General features: G+C 40.6%; 1 protein-coding gene across 1 annotated transcript in view; it reads left to right on the forward strand.

The window, feature by feature from the left end:
- The window catches only part of ano2b (anoctamin 2b), a 61,456-nt gene that overhangs the window by 14,162 nt on the left and 19,536 nt on the right, over positions 1 to 27,758 (forward strand). Inside the window, exons 3-19 of the mRNA XM_069156552.1 lie at positions 4,053 to 4,151; positions 4,446 to 4,594; positions 5,186 to 5,240; positions 5,344 to 5,395; positions 7,745 to 7,800; positions 8,571 to 8,618; positions 9,501 to 9,565; positions 11,080 to 11,214; positions 11,915 to 12,075; positions 12,795 to 12,877; positions 13,485 to 13,571; positions 20,769 to 20,843; positions 21,053 to 21,254; positions 22,790 to 22,901; positions 23,134 to 23,191; positions 23,279 to 23,379; positions 26,898 to 27,040. Of these exons, the coding sequence (XP_069012653.1) occupies positions 4,053 to 4,151; positions 4,446 to 4,594; positions 5,186 to 5,240; positions 5,344 to 5,395; positions 7,745 to 7,800; positions 8,571 to 8,618; positions 9,501 to 9,565; positions 11,080 to 11,214; positions 11,915 to 12,075; positions 12,795 to 12,877; positions 13,485 to 13,571; positions 20,769 to 20,843; positions 21,053 to 21,254; positions 22,790 to 22,901; positions 23,134 to 23,191; positions 23,279 to 23,379; positions 26,898 to 27,040 (1,681 nt within the window). The remainder of the gene's footprint in view (positions 1 to 4,052; positions 4,152 to 4,445; positions 4,595 to 5,185; positions 5,241 to 5,343; positions 5,396 to 7,744; positions 7,801 to 8,570; positions 8,619 to 9,500; positions 9,566 to 11,079; positions 11,215 to 11,914; positions 12,076 to 12,794; positions 12,878 to 13,484; positions 13,572 to 20,768; positions 20,844 to 21,052; positions 21,255 to 22,789; positions 22,902 to 23,133; positions 23,192 to 23,278; positions 23,380 to 26,897; positions 27,041 to 27,758) is intronic.

Here is a 27,758-nt window from a genome sequence, read left to right on the forward strand (position 1 = left end):
CCCCCTCCTCCTCCTCCTCCCCCCCTCCTCCCCCCTCCTCCCCCTCCTCCTCCCTTCACTGGTTACCAGTAGCTGCCTGCATCCGTTTCCAAACATTGGTACTTGCGTACCGTGCTGTGAACAGATCGAGTCCAGTCTACATCCAGGACATGGTCCAACCTTACATCCCAGCCCGCTCCCTCCGCTCTGCTTCTACCAATCAGCTTGTTGCTCCTCACTGAGTTAAACACTCTACAAAATCACGACTGTTTGCTGTCCTGGCTCCTAAATGGTGGAATGAGCTCCCCACCGACATCAGGACAGCGGAAACTCTGAACATCTTCCGCCGCAAACTAAAACCACACCTCTTCAGACTTTACCTTGAATAGTAGAACTTTAGTAGCTTAAAATGGCACTTACTGATAGCACTTTGTAGTTTGGCTTTCTTGAAGAAAATTGTACTTTCTTAATTGTTGTTGTTCTGAATGCACCCTCATGGTTGAAATGTACTTATTGTAAGTCGCTTTGGATAAAAGCGTCAGCTAAATGAAATGTAATGTAAAGTATAAAATATTGACTTGGATTCAAACCTGAAATTCCCCCCATATAGACACACCACATGCTACAACCACATAGGCAGACAAACACATTTAAAGCTATAGTAGGAAATCCAGGGGATGTGGGAAGAAATGAGAGGCTGCCTGGGAGCATAGAAACCAAAGTCGGGCATGTTCAATACTTAATTACTCTTTAAGAGTTGCGTAGGCTTTTCCTTTCATTGTGTCATGCAACAGATGTTCAGAGTTCTGCAGCAGAAACGTGTAGCTGACGTGATTCTCGACCTTGGTTTGTGATCTTGTAATTTTTGTGTATTGTGCTCCTTGTTTTATGAAAAATGGAACTAGTCAGCACAAATAATCAGCTAATCAGTTAATCTTAAATATGTCTTTTTAAACTGTGATGCAACAGGAAGCTTATGGTTGTGAAATAGAGGAGAAAGACTTCCAGTCAGTCGCCTCCATCTGACCACCTGCAGGTCTGTGAGATCCTCTAATGTCGACACCCCCACAGTGTGGACCCCCGATCAATGAATTCTGCTAATAGACACCTTTCACACTCTTTTTCTCTTTGTGTAACTGTGATTTAATGCGCCTCACTCACACTCTCATCTCACTGTCAGATTCTTCTCCGCTTACTGTCACACTTTCCTACTTTCCTACTCAACCATCACTCAACTGATCACCCTCACCTACTCAATAATCCCCCTCCCTCACCACCCGAAGACGCCCCCGGCTGCGGCCTAGTTACCCCCCCTCCTCCCCCTACAGAGATAAAGATAATTGGAAATCCTTCTCCTAATTAACCTTCTCCGGGCTAAAAGCTTTTTATATCTTCTGCTTTTTGATGGAGCGATGAGAAAGAAGGGGAAGGAGGTGGAGGAAGGAGGGTTTCAGAGAGATGAATGTTAGCATGTGAAATAGAGACAGTCATAGAACATGGGTACAAAAAAAGAAATAAGGGACTAAGTTACAGTTCAACAAGAGTGCGCTGTCCTTCCTGAGCAAATACAAAGATGGTGAGATGGGTTTATCGTAAACTTGAGCAGGACTCGAGGTCTATCTTCTTCAGACCCTACTTTCTTACAATCAGCTCACAGACCAGTTAATGGATGTCAGGTCTGTTTTCGATCACTTCCAACATGTTTATCATCTTCAATGTGTGAAAAGAGGAAAAGCAAGAAACCATGCTGAGGGGAAATGTTGTCTAATTTGATGAAACACCAACAATACCACTGGAGATAGTTCAGCTCTTGTATTTACCTTTTATTTATATGTTAAAGTTTGCTACTGGTTATCTATTTTTGAAAACTTCCAGAAGTAAAAGGACACTCAGAGATCGCAGGCCATTAGTCCATTCTTTTATAACATTCAAATCTGCAACTGCAGCGGCAATATATGTCTGAAGACATTTCTAAGACTATTATAATGATGTCTCCCCAATGAAACCACTGTGCTCCATAACGACTGCATGTTTTATTAAGTTTGAGCCAGTGCATGTGTATCTCAGGATTAGTGCTACCTGTCAATGTGGACTGTTATAGAGTCATTGTATTTCTAGAATTGCCTATATTTTAACACTATTGAACTTAACTACCATCCACAGGGTTTTAAGGCAGATGGCATTTAGAAGACCAAATGTTTTTTTCCCGTGTTAATTAAAATAACGAGTGAATCTGCTTTGAGATTCAGATTTGCTCCAGAACTTAATGGCTTCCTCCCTGGTTCAAGACACTTTTATATCAAGTTTCATAAAAATCAGGCCAGTAGTTTTTCTGTAATCCTGCTGACAAACAGACAAACAAACAAACAAACAAACAAACCCTTCTTGGTAATAACCACAATGCTGACAACACAAAGTAAACACAAACTGATACAAATTAAAAAGGCAGTTTTATTGTTCAATGACAACCTCCATGTTTCAATGAGTTTATTCATTTGATTTTAGGAGTTATTTTCCATTGTCTGCAGATGGCCCTCATTGCAAGTAAAAACATTAAAACTTATCTCTAAGTTATCTTCCTCTATAATAATACATGTGGGTGATTTCTACTAAATGCATTTTATTAAAAGGGTTGAAGTTCATGTGCCTCTACACTCCACTGTGCCTCTGAGTGGGACAAAGGACCGTGTGGATGTGAGTGAGAGGGACGATAATGAAATATAAGAGGAGCAAGAGTGACAGTGAGTGAGTCAGCCAGCCAGTCAGTCAATCAGTCAGTGAAACAGTGTCTCGCAGGCAGCAGAAGGTACAGTAATATATGTGAGGAGGGGCGGGTGGTGAGGGGGAGTGAAAGATCTCAGGAGAGTAGGAGTCGAGAGAGGAGAAAGGGAATCGTTTCAGGTTTCCATCATTTGCCATGCCACCTTTTCTCTTCTCACCCCCCCCCCCCCCTCCCCACACACACACACACACAGAGGCTGATGGGGGTCTGAGGAGGGTAAGGTTACCTGGCTGTCGGCCCCCGCTGCCTCTGCTGTCTTTCATTTCTGGTCACACTCTCACTCACACCACAAACCAGCTCTACAAACGGCTGCAGCATAGATTTTGGAGGATGAGTTTTTTCACTGCTTTCACTGTTTTTTTTTATTTCTATTCCATTGTTTATTCTTGTTGAGCCACAGAAACAGGTTTTTTAGTGCTCCAGCATTCAGAATTCACTCACGTATCTCTTGATGCCATCTGAAGCTGCTAAATATCCAATTTTGCAAATGCATCTTAATGTTAATCTAATAATTACAGTGTGGGCACCAGACCATGATTCACTGGCAGAACAAGCTCGATGAGTCAGAACTTAATCTACGATAAATACATTATATCGGTTTGGTGAATTCGATAAACAACAACAACAAAACACTCAATTTGTCAGGAACAGGATGTAAGCATAAAGCAGTGAAGAAAACAGCTCCTGGCTTTGCTTTAGGAACAGAGACCGCATCTATCTTTTATAGATACCAGAGGAATTATGCTGGCCAAACCGGTTAGCCCAAGTGTTTCAGTGGGTCAGAGCGATGGCACGGGTTGGTCCTACCTGGCTCAGATTTCAAGCACAACTTGGATCGTAAAGCGCTGTTCAATCTGCAGTGTTGAGTTGCTGCTCCAGATGCCAGTTGTAAAGTCTGGAGGCGAAAAAAGCTGACAAGCAATCGTTAAAATGAAGTACAGCACATATTTGGGTCTCTGCTGCTAAAACAAAGTCTGCTTTACTGGACTGCAAAGTGAACAGGTGGTCTGTTAAACCATTTTTAAACAGCAAGTGGTTCCAGGCAAGGATTCTAGTCAAATATTTCCCCAAAACATAAAAGTTAGGGTCTAAAAACACGATTTATCAGTAAAAAAAAAAAACCTGAGCTCACACATGTAAGGTACATGCACACCAAGAACACTTGAGAGTCAAACCTGTATCTACAGCTTTCAAGCATGTAGAGGCAAATCTTTTTCTTCTGTATGTTCCAGACTGCATTCAGTCACATAAGAGTGATGTCATATGTTTACAATATGTTTTGTCTTTTTAGTTAAAGACCCACGGCCCCAGCTTTACCCGGCTACATGCTCCTTGGCCTGTATTGTGTCGAGAGGCTGAGTTTCTCAAGATCAAAGTCCCCACCAAGGCGGTAAGATCTCAGGACCTCACTGTCGCAGTTCATACCGTGCTTCTGGGTCCATGTAGAGTAGCTGTTTGTAGGTGTATTCTTGTTATTTCTGTGGTAGTTTCAATACAGTAACAATAGACTCCAAAGGAGAGAAGAAACCATTTCAAACATTAGTGGTAAGTTTTGGTGTGAGGGTTAGTTCCCTTTACAATCAATGTTATAAATATCTTCTCTGAACTGTTTATTACTTTTATATGATTTGAGTGTCTAATGTGTATAATAAGGTGGCTGCTTCTGTGTTGCTGGTTGCCTCAGAGTTATGAACTTAAAGAGGAAAGCGGGCGTTTCGGTATGAGCACCATGTGGAGGAAACTGAACCAGCCCTTCCAGCCCAAAGTACCACATCAGGACCACGGACGCACCAAATTCATTTCACACTGCTTCTCCAGGGACAAACTTCACCTGTGAGAGACGCACACACACACACACACACACACACACACACAAACTCTCTCTCTCTCTCTGTCTCTCTCTCTCTCTCTCTCTTTGTTTTGAACAGATCATTTTGCATATTTAAAATGATTTAAAATGACACTGGCAATAAACGGCAAGATTCATTCAGTCCTTTTAGACTTTAACTTCAGTTAAACTAAAGTTAGACTATATAAGCCACCGTCTATGTTTGTGAAGTAAGGCCCTTAAATGGCTGATGATAGCAAACCATAGACAGATTATTTTTTAAAGTCTCATAAATAAATGTGATTAGAACCAAATGAAATGTCCCTGGTTGATTGTTGCTGCTGTAGTCTGTGCTAACACATAAGAAGACACTAAGCAGTGCAAAAACTGAAGCATAAGTAGCCATGCCAGCCATAAATCATACTGTAATATACAGAGTGATCGTCATTACTTGAAATAATAAGATGCTGTGACACTGTAAGATGATGTAAACTGCATTGTTCTGTTCTATGATGACCCAATAAGCAGGTATTTTGTCTAAAAAGTTTGTTTTGAAAGTCTTTTATTCACTTTTTTTTTTTTTTTTTTTTTTTCAGATACAACATCACTTCTAAAGAAACTTTCTTTGACAACGCTACAAGGGGCAGAATAGTGAGTGTTTATTGATGTTGTAATCTCTTCCTCCTGGTTGGTGTTTAAGTCCAGGATTAATATCCAGTATATTTCCAGTCTAACAAATTCGTATCTTCCGCAGGTGTATGAGATCCTGAGACGGACGGCGTGCGCACGAACCTGTCAAACCATCGGTGAGGATGCCAAACTGTTCAATGGAGACAGATTTGAGGAGGAGTTTGCTGAGCTTTGGCCTTGGTGATGTACATGAATAACAATAGATGGACTCATCGTGGTTGCTGGAGGCAGGAGCATCTGACGGCAGTCAATGATTTTTCCACCATGTTTTTCCTGGTCTAAAATGGTGTGCAAGATAATTGATCACTTTATTCTCCTCTGTTGGCAAACAGAATAAATAGCAGCAACCCTCCTCCTCTGCTTATACCTCCTGTCCCCTTGAAGTATGATCAATCTGCTATTGTTAGAAAAACATTTCCAGGTTTAAGACAGCACATGAGGTTACTATTGAAACTGAATCTAGTGAAGTGACGTCAAGACCGTCAGCAGTTGTTTGTATTGGCGTGATGTCAAGGCTTTCTGACCCTTTGTAGTGTTTTGCGATACGGATCAGTTTTGAGAACAGATTTCCAGCGACAGGTCAGGTAACGGTTGAGTGAGTGAGAATAAACTGGACAAACTCCAACAGCCATGTTGTCTTCATTTTCTGCCATTAGGTGACAGTGTAATATCTTTAAGGATTGCATTAAAAAGTGGTGAAAACCATGTGCAACACTTGTGACACTGCAAGGTAAAGTCAGCTGTAGGTTTGCAGTTAAATGTTGTGCTGAAAGACTTCAGATGAAGTGTGTTTATTAGAGTGCAGGAGAACTGGACGGGGATATTTGCAATGGCTGCTGGGAGATTAAGTGAAATGCTATGACTGAATAATTGGACGACACTAACATCTTTTTTTTAACACTGATTTGTTAGGTGATGGCTGCTGAAATCTATTCCTCTCTGACTGTTCCTAGAAAGACATCTTTGTTCATTAACATTTCCTTCAGTCTCAGACGTCCACAGGGACAAGGAGCAAATTATTAGTCCAACCTTACAGCAGAATCAGTTGTAGTTGGAAAAGTAAATATGTAAAACACAAAAAAGTGTCTGTGTCAAGAAGACTTCAGTGTGTCCGCCACTGTTTGTCTGTATGAGACAAATAAACCTCTTTTGTGGATTTTATAAACTCTGCAAAGTATTCAGCATGTCTTGCTTTCAGGTTAGCGGTGCTCTTGCTTTTCTGTGTGTATATTTTAATAACCTGCAGAGGACAGCTGCCTCTGCATTGACGACGCCCATCAGTCCCATATAGAAACGAGCTCACACCCGTTTCGTCTCCAGTGTCCACCATATGTCTGCTTGGCTCGGCCATCACAGCAGACGGTCTCAGCCAGCGGGTACCGTTGGAGCTGCAGGGGACGAAGGGGACAGAAAATAGAGCTGCGTCTCTGTAACCTCTATTCTCTTCCTCCTTCATGCTAAGTGCACACATTTTGTCAAACACACACACACACAATCACACACAGAGTAGTCACACACTCTCTCTGTTTCTGTTGCTCTCCTCCGTCTCCTCTACAAGTGGGTCACACTTCCTGGATCAGGCTGAGATTGAACCAGAGGCCTCTGGGAGTTGTGGTTGTTTCTAGCTAGTTGAGTGAGCAGTCATGCATTTGTGTGTGTGTGTGTGTGTGTGTGTGTGTGTGTGTGTGTGTGTGTGTGTGTGTGTGTGTCGGTCAGTCATGACGGTCATTAATAGCACAGCTAATCACTGCATGGTTCCCAGTCCCCTTTGCGGCACTGATAATTAATTGATTAATTACTTCGATGAAGGAGCCAGTTGTGTACACCAGGTCGTCTGGTGTGTCAGTGTCCGCCCCGACATTCACAGCGCAGGCGGTGGCACCTTGTACAGTCCCAGAGAGCCTGACATTGAAAATCTGAATTTATAAAAAGAGGGTACAGACTGCAGAAAACTCCATAACGCACCGCTGCTGCTCCACAAGATACAGGTGGTGTACAAAGTACCTGTTACATAAATTCTGGTCTCACATGACTACAAAAAAAGTTTTGCTCCATTTTCTGACTGAAACAGTTAGAAATTTGGGTCCAGACACATTTCTACCTTAGAAATCACATCAGAAATCACATCAGAAGTGCAGTGTGCTGGATGTGAGATGCGTGACAGAAGGTACTCTTTACAGAAGCTCGCTCTTTATTTACACCACATCCTGGAACCATTTGGTGTAAACGCAGCCTTTAGGTGTGCATACATATAAAAGTCTTCACGGCTCTTTGTAGCTCAAACATCACCAGCTGTTTGAGTTTCTGGTTTAAAACTCTCGTCCTACTGAGGTTTAGGTACAAATAAAAGTCTGTCTTCTCCCTGGAGGATGCAGTGCATGATTTGTGGCAGGAGACCCATGAATGACAAACCAACACTCTCTTGGGGTTGTAACGTCTCTGCTCTCTCTCTCCCTTTGTTCCAGGCATCAGCGCGTTGATAGCGAAAGACGTGTACGACGCTGCTTTCCCTCTTCATGATGTAAGTGTGAACTTTGAAAGTGCCAGTTGGTTGTAATGTGCTGCACTATAATTAAATTGTCAGTGAGTGGAAAGTTTTGTGGAAAAAGAATCACAGTCAGTCAGTGTTTTGTTGCATCTTGTTATACTTTCTAAAACAGGTGTCAGTGAGTAGTGTGACATTTGTCTGGACCAAGAGCCACGTTAACATTTAAATGAAAAGCTGAGATACTCAAATGTTGAAGCTATGTACCTGTACAAACGAGGAAAAATGCCCACTCTCAACAGCATTACCATGTTTCTGATAAGCTATGCTTGAAACATAGAAAAGGGGGTTAGTGAGGTCCATCTTAAGATCCCTCTTTATGACATACAGTACTTCCTGTCTGAGCATGTTTGAAGTCTCCGCAGTGTGAACTTTTACTGAAATAAACTGTAAGCAGCAGGTTGGATATCAGTTCTTAAAGCTAATGTTGTATTAGGAAAGTGGATATGATTTCAACCATCAGTTTGGTTCTTGAAGTGAAATTGACGACTTTAATTTCAGTGTTTACGGGTGTGTTTGAAAAGTCTCAGCATGACAAGGCGCTCTGTGCCGAGTGAAAGTGTTTTAACTGTATTTGGATAGTGTTTCTTTATATTGCCTTCTTGTGGTATTGCCGAGTTAAGGCAGATTTTTGTAGTTCATTTGTGTGTTCCAATGTGTGTGTTTCTGAATGCTTTCCAGAGAGTGTGCTGTGTGTTATTGTGAGCATGTGTCTGTGTGTTTTTCACCCTCTTCTCTCTCCTCAGGGTGACTACAAGGTCATCGGACACCTTGATGAAAGGAACGACAGACAGGTGCACTGACTCCTCTTTCATTTGTCGCCCTGTATGTCTCTACGGCCTCCATTTCCCTCTTCATCTTCTCTGCCTCCGCCTCTCCATCTGTCTGTCTAATAAAGAAATACTAAAATTTACTACTTCTGTTCATTTGCACGGTTCCAGTATACTCCAGACAATTACCTTAAGTGCAGCCATTAAGACAGAAATGTCTCTATGATAAAATTCTACTGTACGAGACATTTAAACTGAAAACCCTTTATTCTTCTAAACAACTGTGTTTTTGTCTGTCAGTCTCATCGCCAATGTTTTTCCTTTTTTTTTTGGAGACGGTTCCATCCTGCCATCTGTCTGACACTGTCACAGATTGGAGTTTAAGTTCAATAAACATTTCTCAAAGGCAGAGCTGCTCTGAGGGCGAAAACAACCTCCTTGATTGACTGAAATTTCAAACAACAGAGCAAAACAAAAAACGTTTTCGGGGCACAGGTTGGCACACGGGCAGTACGTAAAGCAATAGGTTCAATGTATTCAAATTTTGAGAGTTATTACTAACTTCTTTATCCTTTTATTCATGTTTAAGGCAGTCATGATATAATCTACTCGATAAAGCAGATGCTTTGTTGTGATAGATAATATGTTATCAGCATCCTGAGCAGCAGGCTTCATGATACTATCTTCCTCCTCCTGACTCTGTTTTTTTTTTACTTGGCTTCAGGATAGTGTTACTTACACTGCAGCTCTACAGCTTCATCCACTGAGGTTTAATTCGACCAATCAGAGCGTTTCTGCCTCCAGATCAGCTCTGCCTCTGAGAATCATTTTCAACTTCCAACTTGACAACAAACACCCACACTGACTTTGTCTCTATCTTTCTCTATCTGTCCTGTCTGTTGTCAGGTTCTGCTTGAAGAGTGGGCCCGATACTCAGCCTTTTACAAATACCAGCCCGTCGATCTCGTCAGGTAATGTGACAATGGAGAAATCAGTATTTAGTGATCAGTAGAGTTGTGATGTGTCTTTTACTGCATGATAAGTTAATGTGCCTCAATAGCAGACTTGTTATTTGGTTTATTGAAAATGTTAAATCTTATAATAATACATTTATTTTATTTGTAGAGCACACTTTACAGGTTAAAATGATCAAAGCAACACAACCTACCTTTATTACAATCACCAAGTCTGTGCATTACAGCAGAATTATGAGCACCCAAATGCTAAAGAACACTTTTCGACTCGCATGGCCATATTTTCTTTAGAGTTAACTGATTATTTAGATGTATGGATACACAGGTAAAATAAGAAAATACAAAATCTTGCCTTAAAATCAAAAGTGAGTGCTCTTCACTTTCCCAGCTCAGAATTCGAACTCTGCAGTTAAAGAGAGATTCATTTTAAACAAAAAATGTTGGACATTCAGTTTGAGTTGAATTACACTGGATGAAGGTCTTTGGTTCATGTTAGGCCTCCATATTTGGTTGGTGGTGTGGTAGATTATGCTTAAATTGTGGTAGATTAGGCTTATGCTATGCCCATTTGTATGTATGTGTGTATGTATATGTATATATATATATATACATATATACATACATACATATATACATATATATATATATATATATATGTATATATGTATGTATATATATATGTTTAATCCAGTCTTTAGTCAAATGCTATTATGATACTATATGTAACCCTGTCGACTCAGCATTAAGATATACTGCACACAGCTGTGTGCCCAAGGTCATGAAAACACGAAGTAAGTTTCGGTACGTGATAACTCACACGCGAGCTGAACTCAGATTCAGGAGGTCACGGTACCAACTCATTATAATGAGTTGGTACTCCTCTTGTGGAACATGCGAGACTAAAGTCCCGCCCTACTGTGTATAAAGTATGTAATATCAAGTGCTGAAGACAGACTCCAACAGAGAGACCTCTGGTTGATGTTGGGCTCTCCGTGATATCATGTATGCTGAAGTTGCTGAATAAATCAACTTGCTGATTGAATCTGCCTATTGGTGTCTCTGATCAAAACAACTCGGTGGAATCAATTGGTGAATTCCAACAGTGGTCAGGTACTTAACTCTCCCAGGGGGCAAATAAACTGAGAACACTATTTACTATCTATTAAGTCTGAAATGAGAAGAACTCCAACATGACATGAATGTTGCATCACTCCTCGATTGTTTGCTGCAAGCATCATGGATGATTGTGTGTATTGATGGTTAGGGTTATGTCTATCAGGGGCAGAATTTGTACACAAATCTGGAAGAAGATATTTCCCCAGGGATCAGTGCAGTGAATGAGAGACCTAAATAAAGCATTAATACTCTCCTTAATCTATTTTAGGATCAAACACAGTGTTTGACCTCTGTGTTGCGTGCTGTTTAATTCTTCAGTCTGCTCCGCATTGACCATGAACTGCACTGTCCCTCCCTTTGATGCCTTTATTTAATGCCTGACCTCCGACCCACAGGAAGTACTTTGGGGAGAAAATCGGCCTGTACTTCGCATGGCTCGGCGTTTACACTCAGCTGCTCATACCGGCCTCCATAGTGGGAATCATTGTGTTTGGCTACGGGGTGGCGACAGTGGACACTAACATACCCAGGTACACACACCAGAAAGCCCCTGCAGAAAGATCCAGTTTTTACTTTTGTGGTTTCATTGAATCCCACATTTCAGTTTAAATAAGTAGCAAAACATGATAATGGGATGGATAGAAATAATAAATCAAATACTCTCATTACCAGAATCCAGGAAATTAGGATTTTTTTTCCTACCACAGTTTTAATGCACACACACACACACACACACACACACACACACACACACACACACACACACACACACACACACACACACACACACACACACACTAGACAGGGATTGCCCAGAAACCTGCAGTATCTGGCTTTAGTCAGGGGTGTGTGGGAGGTACACAGAAGGTATGGCTGGCAGTGTGTGTGTGTGTGTGTGTGTGTGTGTGTGTGTGTGTGTGTGTGTGTGTGTGTGTGTGTGTGTGTGTGTGTGTATGTGTCAGTCATGAAGCAAAAGGTTGATAAGTCAGCCAACACTGAGTACGAATAAGGTCAAAGCAGAGAGGTATTATATTGTGGTGTTGTGTTAAAAGTTCCATTCATTTCTTATGGTTAAATGTAACAGACACAAAGATCTCTGGCTGTTTTTTCCACAGACACAAATGTAGAGACTCACTTAATTTTGTACTTGTGGCACGTGCCTTGCAATTAATGCTGATACCTCTAACAGTCGGAGCTGTGTGACTTAAATCTTTGCTTTCTCCCCATCAGTCTGGAGATGTGTGATGAGCGTCTCAATTTCACCATGTGTCCTCTGTGCGACGGAGCCTGTGACTTCTGGCATCTGAGCACGGCCTGCGGCACGGCCAGAGCTTCACACCTCTTCGATAACCCCGCCACCGTCTTCTTCGCCATCTTCATGTCTCTGTGGGGTGAGGTTACGTGTGTGTGTGTGTGTGTGTGTGTGTGTGTGTGTACACGAGCGCATATGTTTGTGTGTGTGTGTGTTTGTGAAAGAGAGAGCTGGTGGGAAGTTGCTCATTAATATCTTACAACCTCCTCCTTCACCTCCAGTGTAAGTTGTGCTGAGAGGAACAGGCTAAAGCAGCTCACATTAAAGGTTAATACATGTGTTTTGTGTTCTTTTCTTATTGCCTGGAGAATGTGAGCTGTCTATGTCTCAAGAGAACCTGTTTGATGTAAACTGTGCTGATCAGCTTCCTGTTGCAGCAGAAAAATTGAAACAATAGATTCATAATTTGTCAAAACAAAAATGTTTTCATAAAATCAATTTAAACAATTTTGTAAATAAAACTTTTGGTTTTGGTTGATTTTTTTAAATTACAGTGATAGAAATATACATTATTTACCATGCAGGCTATGTTAACTTTCCATCGCAGTGTTCACACTACCTTAGAAACTAGCCACAACTTTACAACATGGACATGTGTGCACTCTGGTACTTCATCAATAGTCCTGATTAAAACCACTAGAGGATGTAGTTGAAGATTTTGCCTGTCCGTGTGCTAAATGTCTTTATTTTAATTAGCAGACAGATCAGTAATCAGTGCATCGCTGCCGTACAAAAGTTCAGTGCATGTATCTGAAGATCAAAGTTGTTCAATGTCTTTGTGTTTGTGTGATCGTGCAGCGGTGTTGTTCCTGGAACACTGGAAGCGTCGTCAGATCAGTCTGAGCTTCAGCTGGGATCTGACAGGCATCGAGGAGGACGAGGTGAGCACTGAACACCGCAACTAAACAAAGGAACTCAGTGATGTGCCCACATCTACCAGACAAAAGTAAAACGTTGGACAGTCCTGTACAACTCCAGTGAACATTTCTCTGAACATTGAATGCCGGCGGTTTTTCAAAAGTTTCTAAGCTTGTTCATTCCTGTAATATCAATGCATGTTAATTACAGTAAGTTGTAATGTTTAAGGTGACTCAAGTCAGGGGGAGGCTGTTGTTATGGTTTTTGAGTGACAGCAGACATGCAACAATTCTTTCAACTGGACACATGAAGGACACAGTGCCTCCAATCTGTGACACTGAACACAGATGGACGTTAAACAATCCGTCTGCACAACATCGTCCAACGTGAATGTACATGAGCAGCGTACGCACACACACACACACACACACACACACACACACACACACACACACACACACACACACACACACACACACACACACACACACACTTCTGCAGAAAGCATGTAGATATACACATGAGCATTACAAACACAAGCACACACACACACACACACACACACACACACACACACAAGCATGTAAATGATGTCTACAAATTCATCTCTTTCTCCTCTCTGTCCCTCAGGAACACCCCAGGCCAAAATACGAGACCATCCTCCTTCAGAAAAGACAGAGGAAGCAGAAAAACAAGAAAAAGAAGAAAAAGAATGAGGTAAGAAAATACAAAAACTCTGATGGGTTTAAGTTTTCCAAAAGCATTTTCTCCTAACTCTGTGTTTATGTTTAGATAATATCATATGAAGGAAATATAACTTCTGTCCTCTTAGCTGGACCTGGCTGTCAAGGAAACTGAAAGGTCTTGTCTTATACTTAACCATCTGTTCACTCTGGGAAAACAAACACTGTACTCAGTTACTCATGAAACTTTTCTACCTGACTCAGTCGTCACAGTTGATATCAGATGCTTCCTGATGATCCTGATGGTTTTATTTGTGGAGAACATTGGCGTTATAATCTAAGGACTTGGAATGATCTAGATTCTGTGTGTAAATTGGGTCAATCATATTAAGTCCTGTTGGCCCACATACACTTGCAGCGGTGACAGATGGTGTCCTGCTACTGCCAGAGTGAGGCAGGAACTAACACACATGATACAGGATCACGGCTACACCCTCCCAAAATCTGACCAGGGGATAGAAGTAGGAAACCTGAAGAATCCTACAGGTGAAATTTATGCCATTTTTGGGCTGTTTTTCAAGAAAAAGAAAAATGCACCACTCAGTTGTCCCCCAAACTAGCTGTTGATTTACAATAATACAACTGACACTTCTCTATTCTGACTGACGTCTTGTTGTTGTGTTTTTTGGTTCCGTATTGTCTGCTATGATCATGAAACATACAACCTGTCTGGTAAACAGTGAAGTAAACAGTGTGGTCTGTCAATCATCCACATTTTGTTACACTAAGATATATTACAAGTGAGTGGACTACAGGAAAACATAGAGGTCAGACTTCAACACAGCTGCACTGTTATTTTAAATGCTGCAATACAGTCATAGATATAGTGATAAATATGTCAGTAACTTTATAGCATTGGTTCGTTTATATCTATTTTTTGTGCATTTTTAGAGCTGAAAATTGCTTTAATTGCTGACATTAGTGAGCAATCCTTTAATTATGAATAAAATAACACAGCTATTATCATCATAAACCAGATAATGACAGGGTCTACATAGTGGACAGTGTGGTTTCTGTGTATGTGTGTGTGTGTGTGTGTGTGTGTGTGTGTGTGTGTGTGTGTGTGTGTGTGTGTGTGTGTGTGTGTGTGTGTGTGTGTGTGTGTGTGTGTGTATAACCTGTCCCTCTGTCTTGCAGCCAGAGAAGCAGGAGGATGGGACAGTGACAGGGAAGGACAGATGGAGACAAAAACTACTGTCTGCCATGGCTGCAGGAATACCGGTAACCCTTCCTCTCCTCTCCTCTCCTCTCCTCTCCTCTCCTCTCCTCTCCTCTCCTCTCCTCTCCTCTCCTCTCCTCTCCTCTCCTCTCCTCTCCTCTCCTCTCCTCTCCTCTCCTCTCCTCTTCCTCTTCCTCTTCCTCTTCCTCTTCCTCCCCTCCCCTTTATTTTCCTCTCCTGCAGGCTGCTGTCTATCTGCTCTTCTCTTCCTGTCCCATCCTCTGGCTGCTACAGTCTCCACTCTTCAGGTATTTCTTTGTTCAACTTTCTGTGCATGTTCTCAGTCTAGATATTTGATGGTCACAGCAGGAAACAGGTTTAGCAATCCAGTCCCTCAGGGGGATTAAAAGCATGAAAGAAGGGTTTCTTCAGAGTCTGTTGCCTGTTTGAAGTTCACCGAAAGATGGCCTCACATATCACTGCCTATATTTCCTGTCCTGTGCGAGCTTGTGTGAATTTCTCTGTGATTCAAATCAATCTGTAGTGTATCTACTGTGGATTTTGCTGTATTACAAGTTTTAAAAGTTTCCATGATGTGCATCTCATTTTTGATTAAGCTTTTGGTTTAGACATTTATTTTTCAGTAGAGAACCTACAAGGTGAGAAAATGCAGCAGTTGGTATCAACAAGAACAGAGGTGGAAAGTCACATTTAGTTCCTGAACTTCCTGAACTCTGCTGACAGTTACAGACACAACTGATGTTAATGAGGGATTACCAGTCTCTGTGGCTCCCTATTCTGGATAACGTATGAGTGTGAGTGTGTGTGTGTGTGTGTGTGTGTGTGTGTGTGTGTGTGTGTGTGTGTGTGTGTGTGTGTGTGTGTGTGTGTGTGTGACACATGCAGGAAAACAAAACCATTCACATAGACACATAGTCTTAAACACTGGTTTAAGAGACACATACTTTTCTTTGTGTCAACAAATCCTGTGAAAGGACCAAAACCAAAACTGTCCTATACGTCAATGTTGTCCAAAAAAACAGTAAGAACACATCACTAACATCAACATGGACTCTCAGGTTTATTTTGAATCAATCCCTCTTACTCTGCTACACCATCTAGCTGCTATAAATACTCCTTAAGAACTCCTTAAGGTGTATTAATCCTGGGTTGAAAATAGTCCTCAACCAAAGTTCACTCCTCTTATTTAGTTGTCAACTGTACACTGAGTTCTTTTAGTTACCAAACAGATACAGACAGAACCTAAACTAAAATACTGACTTGTTGAGGATTATCATTCATTGTCCAACAGTGTTGCAGTGCTATCATCGTTTTATTTATACTAAATAAATACAAATACTAAATAAAACCCATCTCCTTAAAATTCAGTTTTCAACCAGTGACCTGTTTTCAAAGTCTTTTGTCTTCTGTTGGAACACATTAACAAATTATTCCTTTTAGTATTTTCATGGGATTTATTGACAGTAAAATAATAAAGATAAACACCAGCGTTTTCTTAATGTATTGTATTATTCTGCATGACCCTTCTATCTGCAGGCATCGTGAGTCACCAACCACCAGAGTAATTAATAACATTATTAATCGCTTACTCTCTGGTGAAGCCCACAGAACCATCAATAGTAACACCTGTGCCTTTTATGTCATGACGAGGCAATATGTCTGCTGTTGAAAGAAGTTTTTAAACTGATAATTGAATTGTATAACTTAATTTCTGGTTTAGCACCAATTTTTCAAATAAATGATCTATTGTGGATCAAATACAAAAATAAGACAAAGACTGAAAGATTTCCAAAGACAAAACCCACAGCTCGAATAAACCGAGAGAGACTTGGAGAAGTAGGGGGATGGAGAGAAGCAGAGGGAGGGCGGATGAGTAGGAGTGATGCATGCTGGGCAGGAAGCCAGGGGTAAGATTAGTGACTGTCACTATGGCGACACAAAACTCTCCCTCTCACCCACTTGAACCATTTGATTTGTTACCTGAGACACTGAAATGAGCTATGAGAGATTGTATTTCAGGAGGACTGGAGGGGTTATTTGTGTTTACTTATTAAGTATTGCATGTTTCAGCCGTTATTACGAGGCACTCTACAATGAACCAAACACAGCTAATGTACTGTGTAGTAAATCTAGTAGAACAGTGAGTATTTATTTGTGATGTCTCGGTGTACAAACTATGCTGCATCATTAATATGGCAACTGACAGACAGAATATGATGGACATTTTCTGGTTTATTTATTATCTGAGACATACGGATCACTGTTGAAACTTTAAAATCAGTTTTTGAACTGGGACAGTTGGACACACTGAAAAAGATTTGACATTTAATTTTAAAGATTTTACAAAAAAAAAAAAAAGACAGCACAAGCACTTACAGAGTCTGGCATTTATATTCCAGTACTGCCAAGTGTTTGCCAGACTCTTACAGATGCAGTGTTAGATGTACTGTAGATTAAAATGTATATATGTTTGTTAAAGACAGCATTAAGACCGCAGAAGTCCCTACATGTCCCCCTACACACAGAAACAGGCACTCAGTGGTTTGTTACAGCTGGAGGTAGAGAGCATGCTGTGGATACGTCTTGTTAGACTGTGAGAATTAGTGAAAACAAAACATAGTGCATGAATTTCATCCTCGAAATTCAAACCGTCCAATAAAAAGACGCTGGGTGAATATGGTTCAATCTGTACTAATGAAAGAGTGATTTTGCACACAGCCATTGTGTGACTAGATTTGTATGAGCAGTCCTAATTGTGTGTGTCCATTTTATATATTACTCTTACTATAGGAGTCATATTCTTCACAGACACACTCCAACACACTAGGAGGAATAGGCCGGGGGAGTTTCCTCACCCTGGTCTACCTCTGTGGCATAGATCTACACCATTGTGGCAGATATCTGATTCTAGATAGATATCATAGTCATTGATGCTGCTGTTGAACAGCTTTGTCCTCTGAAGGTGAAAGTCTGAATGTTACATCTGTTGTAGTTTGTCTGTTTATTCATTCACTTAAAAGACAATATTTTATGTACGACTTGCAACAATAATTGATTGCAATTGTGGCTCCATTTGCTGCTTTAGAGACCGATAGTGAGAGGAAGGAGGATGAACAGAAGGAGTGAGTGTTGAAGACAAATAAAAACTGTGACCGAGTCTTTGTCACGAGATGAAGGCTTCGCTGGGCTTTCCTTTCCTCAGTGGACATTACAAATATAACACCTGACCCATTTACTACCTCTCTCTCTGATGGCTGTCCCCACCACACACACACACACACACACACACACACACACACACACACACACACACACACACACACACACACACACACACACACACACACACACACACACAGGTAGACAAACCTGATGTATTAACAAACTGAAAGACAAAAAGACCTTCAGAGTGGAATTTTATGCAGGTTTCTGTTGTGTGTGTGTGTGTGTGTGTGTGTGTGTGTGTGTGTGTGTGCATGAAAGAAGAGAGAAGCAATTCCATAAATTTCCTTTTGTTAGGTTTTTTGAAATTAAAATTTGTGCCCAAAAGGCTGTTCATATGTTTAATATACAGATTAAAGCTGCTGGACATATTGCGCTGCTTGATGCCAAAGAAAATATCTGACATCCAGGTAATAAACAACTCTGCTCAAAGCACACACAGCTATGGTAGTGAATGTAAATTATCTTTCTGCAGAGGGATTTTTGATACATTAAATCCAATTTAAACACTTCAAAATCTTTCTTTAATGTTTATTTTAAGATAATTCAAAATCCCTGAACACATCCGGTGAACAGGTTAATGCGAAGATCGATTAAATAACAGCAAAACCATAATAATGAACACAAAATAACATGAAATGAATGAAACGGATAGATGAATAACACTGATAATAATATATAATAATATCATAATACTTCCTGATATTTATATATACATATAATGTATAATGTGTACCTGGAGACACCCTCCCTGGAGACTTCCTCCTGGGGACAGCTTGTTTTGCAGGTTGTACAATACCAACATATTCACTAGATGGTGCTGCTGCACTTCCTGTTGGCAGAAAGACAGTAGCAGCTCTCTGACCATCACTTAGCGAGTCTGTGTGTGAAATTCCTCTCTTCTGCTGCCTGATTCTGTTCATGTAAATGTGTGTGTGTGTGTGTGTGTGTGTGTGTGTGTGTGTGTGCTCGTGCCTGTAATCACTAATGCTGGGGTGGAGGGGGTCACATACCTGGAAGGGGGTCACATACTACAGATGCTGCATTTGTGTTTGCACAGATCAAACCAGACTTAAACACGGACAGGCGAGTCCAGCGGCTTTTCTTTCTGACACAAGTAGGTCAGTTTGTCCTTCTGGCTTCAAGGACTAAAAGTCGTGTCTTACACATTCATTAAAAACACAAACGAGTTACCTCCTTTTCCACTGTCATGTTTTTCACCTTTTTACCCACCTTTCATAACACCTTTTTTAAATCTGTCCGTGTTCAGATCTGTCTTTAACATCGCTATCTTACCTTTTATTATTGTGATATTAAGAATTAAGTCCTCGTTTTAAAACATGATCAGTTTTGAACTCTAATGTTTTAAATATTGATGTATTGACTTTGTTGCTGGATTCTGTTCACTTTTTCTGACATTTTGTTTTTCTTCCTCTGGACTTCACAGCCTGAATTTGCTTTGTTTCTTGTCCAAACCAACAAAGCCTGTCGGACATTATTTCATGATGAAGAGTATAAAATAACTGTCGGCTTTTGTTGCCTCTCTTCAAATACTTTTGAGATGCCTTCAGGAATCACAGTTACATCTGCCAAAGGTTTCTGTTTGTGTCCGTGGTGAGAACAGCTGTAGCTCCTTTATCTGGCTGTTGCGGGTACAGCTTGCTCAGACTTTGGCTGCTGCTGTGGCTCAGTCTACAATAGTATGGATGTATCTAACCGCGGTGCTTCTATGACACTTTGTTTTACAACCATCAAAAAGTGTGTCCCAGCTGTAATCAGAGTACCGCCACAGTGACAGCTCTGCCACCCCAAAGCTGCAGTCACAATTAACTCAACAGTTTGCTTCAGCAGCGGTCAGTGAGAGAGCTGCTTGTGTAAAAGTATTGCAAGATAATACTAACTTGAGCAGGCCTATAGTATGATTAGCACTAATTATACAACCAAGCCTATTGAGTGTAGTACTATAGCGGTATACTTATCCCCCAGTTCAAAGTGAAATTCAGTGAGCTGATCCATACAGGGGCGAGACGCTGGGAACAGTTGAGCAGAAATACTGGTGACATATGGCTCCGAAAAAATGGGAGAAGAAAAGTACAGTGCGGTAACGCAAAAATAGTCCTTATCTGAGTCTTGGCAAAAAAAAAAGAACATACTTGTATTTCCCAGAAGGTGAAAGTAGTTCTTTTTTTTTGTAAAGTTGTCTGAACACACAAGCTGATCTCAAAGTGAAGGCATTGCTACAGAAAGGTTTTGTGCTGGGTATACATATGTCATAGAAAATGACAGAACTAAATTCAGCACCAAGGCCATACATATAAAAATGTTCCCATGTTAGTGCCCAGGAAAATGGATTAATCACATTAACCGTGGGGCCGTCCGGGTGTTTGAGACTCTATGGCATGAAAACATTTGTTCCGAGCTGGTCTCCAACTTCAGGCTGCAGATTGTAAAACGGGGTATTGTGCTCCTTCATGTCTCTCTGTTGAGATATAGCACTGTTTCCTGTGGAGAAATTCAGCTTTTACAAACCATTTGAAAAGAGGAAAGGGGAAGTGTGACAGCCTATTCACTTCAGATTATCGAGATTTATTTTTTAAACCTTGCAACCAAGTGAAACATTTGTTTTTTTCTGTCTTCTTCTCTTTTGAGATGTCTCTGTAGGAGGCTTCTTGTTCTGCAAAACAGATTTCCCAACAACATTAAAGAAATATTGACTATTGTACGACTGACTGGCACCTTTCCCTCTTTTCCCCCGGTCCTCTCTGTCAGTCTGCTATAGAAAAGTTGACCTGGAAAGACCGTCTTCCTGGATACTTCATCAATGTTTCCTCCATCCTCTTCATGGTCAGTACATAAAAATCTGATTAGTACTCTATTTAAAAATCATTATCTCAGTATCTAAGAATGAAAGCGCTTTGTAATGGAAAAATACAAATGGAAAAAACACAGTTCATGAGTGTATGTCTGACCTACCTCCATGTTTTCCTTTAATATTAATTCTAGCTTGATTGACTGAGTAATATTTTCCCTGTCTTGTCTTACTCTCCTTCCAGTTCGGCCTGACATTTTCGGCAGTATTCGGTGTCATCGTCTACCGCATCACGGTGTCGGCCCTGATGGCGATGAGCCCCGACCCGGAGACCAAGTCTAATGTTCGGGTGACGGTGACGGCCACCGCGGTCATCATCAACCTGGTGGTTATCCTGATCCTTGACGAAATCTACGGCGCTGTGGCGCTGTGGCTGACTGAGCTAGGTACAGAAATTCATGTAGTCATTTTACGTTTGTAAAGGTACTGAACTCAGGAAGTTTCTCAAAACATGAAAGAACTGAGAAAACCAAAAAAAATTTAACAAATTAAAAAAAAGTTAAAGCAAGCCTTTATGAATAGCCCAGCTGACACATTTCAGTCATTCTACTTGAATTATTAAAGGTTTAGTTTGATGTTTTTGGAGCCACACATTTGCTTTAATGCCAAAAGTTACATGATATCATTCTTCTCATCTGACCATCTTTAATCATCACCTGATGGGACCTCACGTACGCACGTGTTTTTAATCCCTCGAATGACATATTTCAAAAACGTGGAGAGAAAAATATGGCCTCATATTGCACGTTGTAATCATCATGTGTATCTGTGAGAGAGAAAGAAAAAGTCTTTCTGCCTCTTGGTGGACAGTTTGATGAAACTTTGATGTTTTCATGCTCCAGCCGTCCCATCAGTCGTCCCCTGAGGTTTCACCCGCATTTACATTCATATTCAGAGCCTCTGAAATAGAGGAAAGGAATGGGAAGGAGAAGTGTGAGAAAGAGGGAACGTGTGTGTGTGTGTGTGTGTGTGTGTGTGTGTGTGTGTGGTAGAGAGACAGAGAGAGAGAGAGAGAGAGAGAGAGAGAGAGAGAGAGAGAGAGAGAGAGAGAGAGAGAGAGAGGACATGCAATGTGAAAAGTGCCAGTATTTTAACCTACTTCCAGCACAGTGGTCATGTTATAACTCTGTTCAGGAGTCAGACTGACAGAATCACCACTTTTCTCTAAACAGAGTTCCCATGTGATCACAATGGACTAAAGACACATACTATCGAAAGCTTCGTTACACTTTACGTTGTTTACAGTTTAATACAAACCTTATGTACTCACAAGCCACCTTTTAATATACTGCGTTTCATTTTTCATTTAAACATCCCATATTTTTTTTGCAGTCTTGTTTTCCATAAGAACATATTTTTATTGTTTTAAGTACCGAAACCTATCTGAATATATGTACATATCTCTTCCCTTCTGTCTTCTCTCTGGAGCTTTACCACGAACAGGCTGTTGTGTGTCTGTGTCTCTAAGGAGCTTTGATCAATGACGCTTTCTTCTGATCGGTTCTCTTTTGTGAGTGACACACCGTAGGCCAACCACAGGTTTGCTTCGATCTTGTAGTTTGCTGGCTTTGCAACAGAGCAATCAGTCCATTGTCCTGATTAAAGACTGGACAGTGGACCGTGCTAAGGGTGGACATGAGTGTGAGTTTGTGACATTATAAACTTGCAGAAGTCCCAACGGCTCATCCGCACAGCACAGCTGCTGGGTATTTCTCTGTGGACTGACACTTTTAAGACGTTCACAGTATTTAAACGGCGCATAGAATTGCTTTATAATCAAAAAGAAACAGAAATCTGAATTCATTGAATATGATTCCTTTAACATGCTCCTTTTTTAACATCTCCAACCCCCTCGCAGCTCTCTGACCTCATGAAACAATACTATTATCTTTCTTCCATTTTCCTGTCAACTGTTTTTCAGAGATTCCTAAAACAGAAACCAACTTCGAAGAGCGTCTCATCCTGAAAGCCTTCCTACTGAAGTTTATGAACGCATACGCCCCCATCTTTTACGTGGCTTTCTTCAAGGGACGGTAAGCCCTGCGTGTGTGTGTGGGTGTGTATTTGTACATCACTGTACTGTAACCCTGCATCTCCTCAACATCAATGTTCATGTACTGAAAAAAACAGCCTTAGCTTTATGACAAAATTCTTTTCAACCGACCAGTTGGTTTATTTTACTAAGAAAAGGGAACTTTTAAGCCTTCAGTTCTTTCACTTCTTAGAAAAATAAACGTCACCTCCTTTGTGCCTTTGTCTTTGCAGGTTTGCAGGTCGACCTGGAAATTACGTGTACGTTTTTAATGATTATCGGATGGAGGAGGTTTGTTCTTTATCTTTTTACTCTGCTGAGCTAATAAAACAAAGTGTTAATGAATATGTGTACAAATTCAGTGTGTGTGTCCCTCAGTGTGCTCCGGGAGGCTGCCTCATCGAGTTGTGCATTCAGCTCAGCATCATCATGTTGGGGAAGCAGCTGATCCAGAACAACATCTTTGAAATTGGCATCCCGTAAGTCGACTCCTTTCCTCTCTCTTTACATGATCACTTAAAGGTTGCAATTTCAGGAGTCTAGAAGAGCAATTAAAGAAGAAGTCAGATGATAAGATCACCTAGCAACATACACACATGCTTATTCACAGGTCCCTCTTCCCTTTCTTGTTCTTAAAACATTCCTTCCATATCTGTACAGTCATACTCTGACTTGTGTAGTTGCTCAGCTTTTGCATGCAAATCCTGAAGGTCAAAGGTCAGCTCTGTTTATAACAGCTGTCACACAGCAGAGGGGCCTTCTGGCTGTTACAATTGCTGCAAGCGCAGCTCGACCCCCCGACGCGTTAGGTGAGTCTCCTCAAATGCTCTGGTTTGTACTGGATATCCTGAGGGATCAGCAAGCTGCAGCACATACAATCATGTCATCTACATACCATCTACCGAGCTGCCTCAAACTCATGCACTGAAAAGCTTTCACACCTGAGAGACAACCTGTAAATCCACAGTCCGACACTAAGGGTCAGTGTGCAGTCCCATGAGGTGTCCCAGGAGCTGCTGAGTGAAGGCACTACATCTGAGGTTTACACAGGTTCAGAAAAGTAATCTGACCTTAGAAGTTCCTGTCTACACATTTAAGAGATGTGGAGTGTTTAAAAAATACGCAGCAGAACCCAAACAAACTCAAGAACAACTGAACATGATCCAAAATGGACTTCTTGGAAATAGAAAGCGCCTGAGCCAATTTCATTATCTCATACTGTCTAAATATCTAAATTCAAACCAAAGTTCAGTTTTCTGTACTATAGTTTTTATTTATGGTAGTTACATAAAGTAGTATAAGGTGCCTGAAACAAGGTTGAAATATAAAATAAAACAGCAACGGTATTAATTGATCAACAGATAAACTTGATATCTTAATTATTCTTTTTGTCATATTTTAAGCAAAACTACCAACACGTAGGTTTTAAATGAGGTACTGTTTTTGTTTAAAGAAGGAAATACATATCACACTTGTAGAATAACATACATCAAATGGGAGTGCCATCATTTATGTAATTATATTTATAAAAAACAAAGCCCAAAAGATTATAAAACAAACACAAACATACAGCTATTAAGTTCTGTTCAAACTCCTGGCAAACGACTGCCGACATGGATTTCCAGCAGTGAAACATTAATTTCTCATTCTGCTTGTTTTTCTGGCCTCTTGATGGATGTCAGCCCGATACTGACTGTCCTTTAAACACACCAGCTTCTTGGAGGAAATCATTTTATTTGGCTTGTCAGTCATTCAGTTCTACACTCTGTTAATTTGGTTGAAACTGATCTGTGTATGTTATCTCTTTCACACTCATATTGAAATATAAATCTGCAGAATGAAAGGATAATCCGATGCCTTTACATGATATCTGGAATTGGGCAGTCAAACCAGGCTGTAAATGGATGTGACTGACACCAAAGCACGAGAAGAAGGATTGGAAGGCACATGAGAGAGAAACCTACAATAACGCTGTGGTCCAAATGACATACTTCTCTTAGTATACTAACAAATAGTGCTCTTACATGTTAGGACTCTATCAGAGTAGTGTTGTTTCAAATCACCGTCCTGCACTGACCGGAAATATCCTCGACATGTGAACACATCACCCGCCAAAATATCTGCAGCTTTATTTATTTTGCCCAGAATTGAACATGTTTTTTTGCCCTCTGTTCAACACACTCAATAAACGCACTGATTCTTCTGTCCAGCAGCAGCAGCAGTGAAAAGGAAACACTTTTGTTCGGTGTTCAGGAACAGCTGCATCTTCCTCAGATGTCTTAATTTGAAAATTCTTTACGTCAGTGGCCCCGCCCCCTTCTTCTACACAGACAAGATAGCGACCGTTTAAGGTGGAAAGTGTCCAGAGTTTCACGCTTCTTTTTTGGACCGTTCTCAGTTCATCATCTTGGTACTTGCAGCGCGCTGCGTGTTTCTGTACTCGACAGTGTGAACGCACATATGCACTCAGAATAGTGAGTGTTGGCGCACAAGTACGACATTTGAAACACAGCACAAATGTGTGTAAACACAGAGTCGTGACCTACATTACAAATCTCTGCTCAGACCCACACCCCCGACCACTGACTCTGTGTGTGTGTGTGTGTTGGGGGTGGGGGTCATCCAGTGCAGATGACTACATGTGTGTTTGTAGGATATTTATGTGTTCAACTCCTAACTCTCCTGTGTCTAAGTGATAACCACATAAATAATGCAATCGAGCATTTAGCTGCTTTTATTCAAGTTTTACGAGTAGTGCACAGTCACATGCACACACAGTACATACAGTATACATGCTGCACACACTGTCACACACAAGTACTGACTATTTGCACAGGTACAACAGTATGTACAATATACATGCACAAACACACACTGTAAGTTACAGATCTTATAGAAACACCCATAAACTCTCCCCTCTGTGTGTTTCCCAGCAGCAGTTTGTTTTCATCACGAAGCTTCAGTCTCCATCTCAGCTGCTCTCTTTCCTGCAGCTTCAGCTGTTGGTCCAGCGGCTTTCAATGAAATCTTAGCATTTCTGCACTGCTGTAAATACCTATTTGGTGATTATGTTTCACGAGCAGAGATTGTGTTAATGTCTTGTGTTCCAGGGAAAGTTTACACATTTACTCACTGCCTTGTTAAAAATATAGACGGGCGTTTTATTTGTTGGGGAGACACATTCATTTTTTTTATGAGATTCACGATTTTGAATTCACTCACCCTGCTCTAGTGTTGATGTTGTGTTACATTTTATTTTTACATGTAATAAATAATGACCAAATTGAATAATAAATGCAGGATAATCTGCTTTAAAAATGGAGCCAACTCCGTTCCATTGGATTGGATATTGAAATATATTTTGGGATCATAAACTACCTGTCTTTTAAAACCACCAAGCATAGAATAATAAAAATCTCCAACTTTGACACCTCATTGTGACAGTATCAAGAGACACTGTGGCCCGCAGCAGCACTTGTGTTGATGTGTTGAAGATGACAGCATCTTGTCGCCACTTTGTCTGATGATCCAAGAAATGTACCTTTAAAATGCATTCAATAAGTAGGGTTCAGTTTTAATGCATTGTTGAATCAGATCATTCACAGTGTCTCCTGATTATGAATGTTTTTACATTTAATTACACTAAAATTTGTATTTCATACTTTTACAATATGAAATTATAATTTTTTTTACATAGTTTTTATTTCAGTTTCAACAACTTTTTCAGTCAAATTCACAATTTTTCCAACTGTTTTTCTTTTTTTTTTCTATTCTCACAACTGTATTTATAAGTTTAATAAGCAATTTAACTAAATAAAATTAAAGAAAACAGAAAACATAATTTCTCTCCAGCTTAGATATTAGTACTTGGACAACAACTACAATACAACTTAGAAAAGGATTACAAGTAGGAATCCAAATGTGAAACAAGAATATAAAATGTTAAAGTCTTCTACGTTCTCTTCATTGCATTCACCTCCTCCTTCCATCACAACAGGAAGTTGAAGAAGTTGGTGCGTGCGTTAAAGGATAAAGGCTCAGCAGTGGAGGAGAGGGAGGACGAGAGGCCTCCACAACAGTGGAACCTGGACTACGAGCTGGCTCCCTTTGAAGGCCTCACACCAGAGTACATGGAGATGAGTGAGTCTGCACGAAAAACAGCCTCGAGGACAAAAGAGCAGCCGTCTGGGCACCGACATACTTTTAAAATGAGCATCCCTGTACATCATTGAGAGCTGTTACATAATGACCCACTCAGGTAAACATACACACCTGGATAGAATAGCTTATGGATCCAGGATGTATTTATGTTTGGATATTGTTCGCACAAGGTTGTTTTCCTTCATGAGCAGCATTTGTATACATTTATCTGACAGAGTAAACAGCAGAATCACTTAGGTGTGTGAAAAAGTGTGTGAAGTTGACGTGGGAGACGTCTCTTTATATCCTGTTGCTTTCCAAAGTTAAGTACAAGGCTGCGTCATGGACACGCACTGTATATAAAATAAGTAATCTACAGTTATGTCACAAATTAGAGTATATAAACACTGGAAACAGTTTCAGGTTAAAGCTTTCCCTTCCTCCAAGGATCTACATTTCTGGTATTCAAGCTTAAAACGCCAGTTAGAAAGTGACACGTCATTTTGAATTACTTCACTGTGACCTTCATCTTACCACAGCGTTAGTTAAAATGCATGAATTTGATTTGTTTTACATTTTTTTGTTTTGATATTCCCTGATCTTTGATAGAAAATATACAGCTACATCTGTAGCTGCTCATCTACACAATTCCCAGTGAATGACAACATGTTTATATGCGATCAGTTTGAAGGAACAGGCCACCATGTTGGATGGCTAA

The sequence above is a fragment of the Embiotoca jacksoni genome, unplaced genomic scaffold, assembly GCF_022577435.1.
Source record: "Embiotoca jacksoni isolate LCO1_2020_lvr unplaced genomic scaffold, fEmbJac1.0.p SCAF_21, whole genome shotgun sequence".
Taxonomy (NCBI): Eukaryota; Metazoa; Chordata; class Actinopteri; family Embiotocidae; genus Embiotoca; species Embiotoca jacksoni.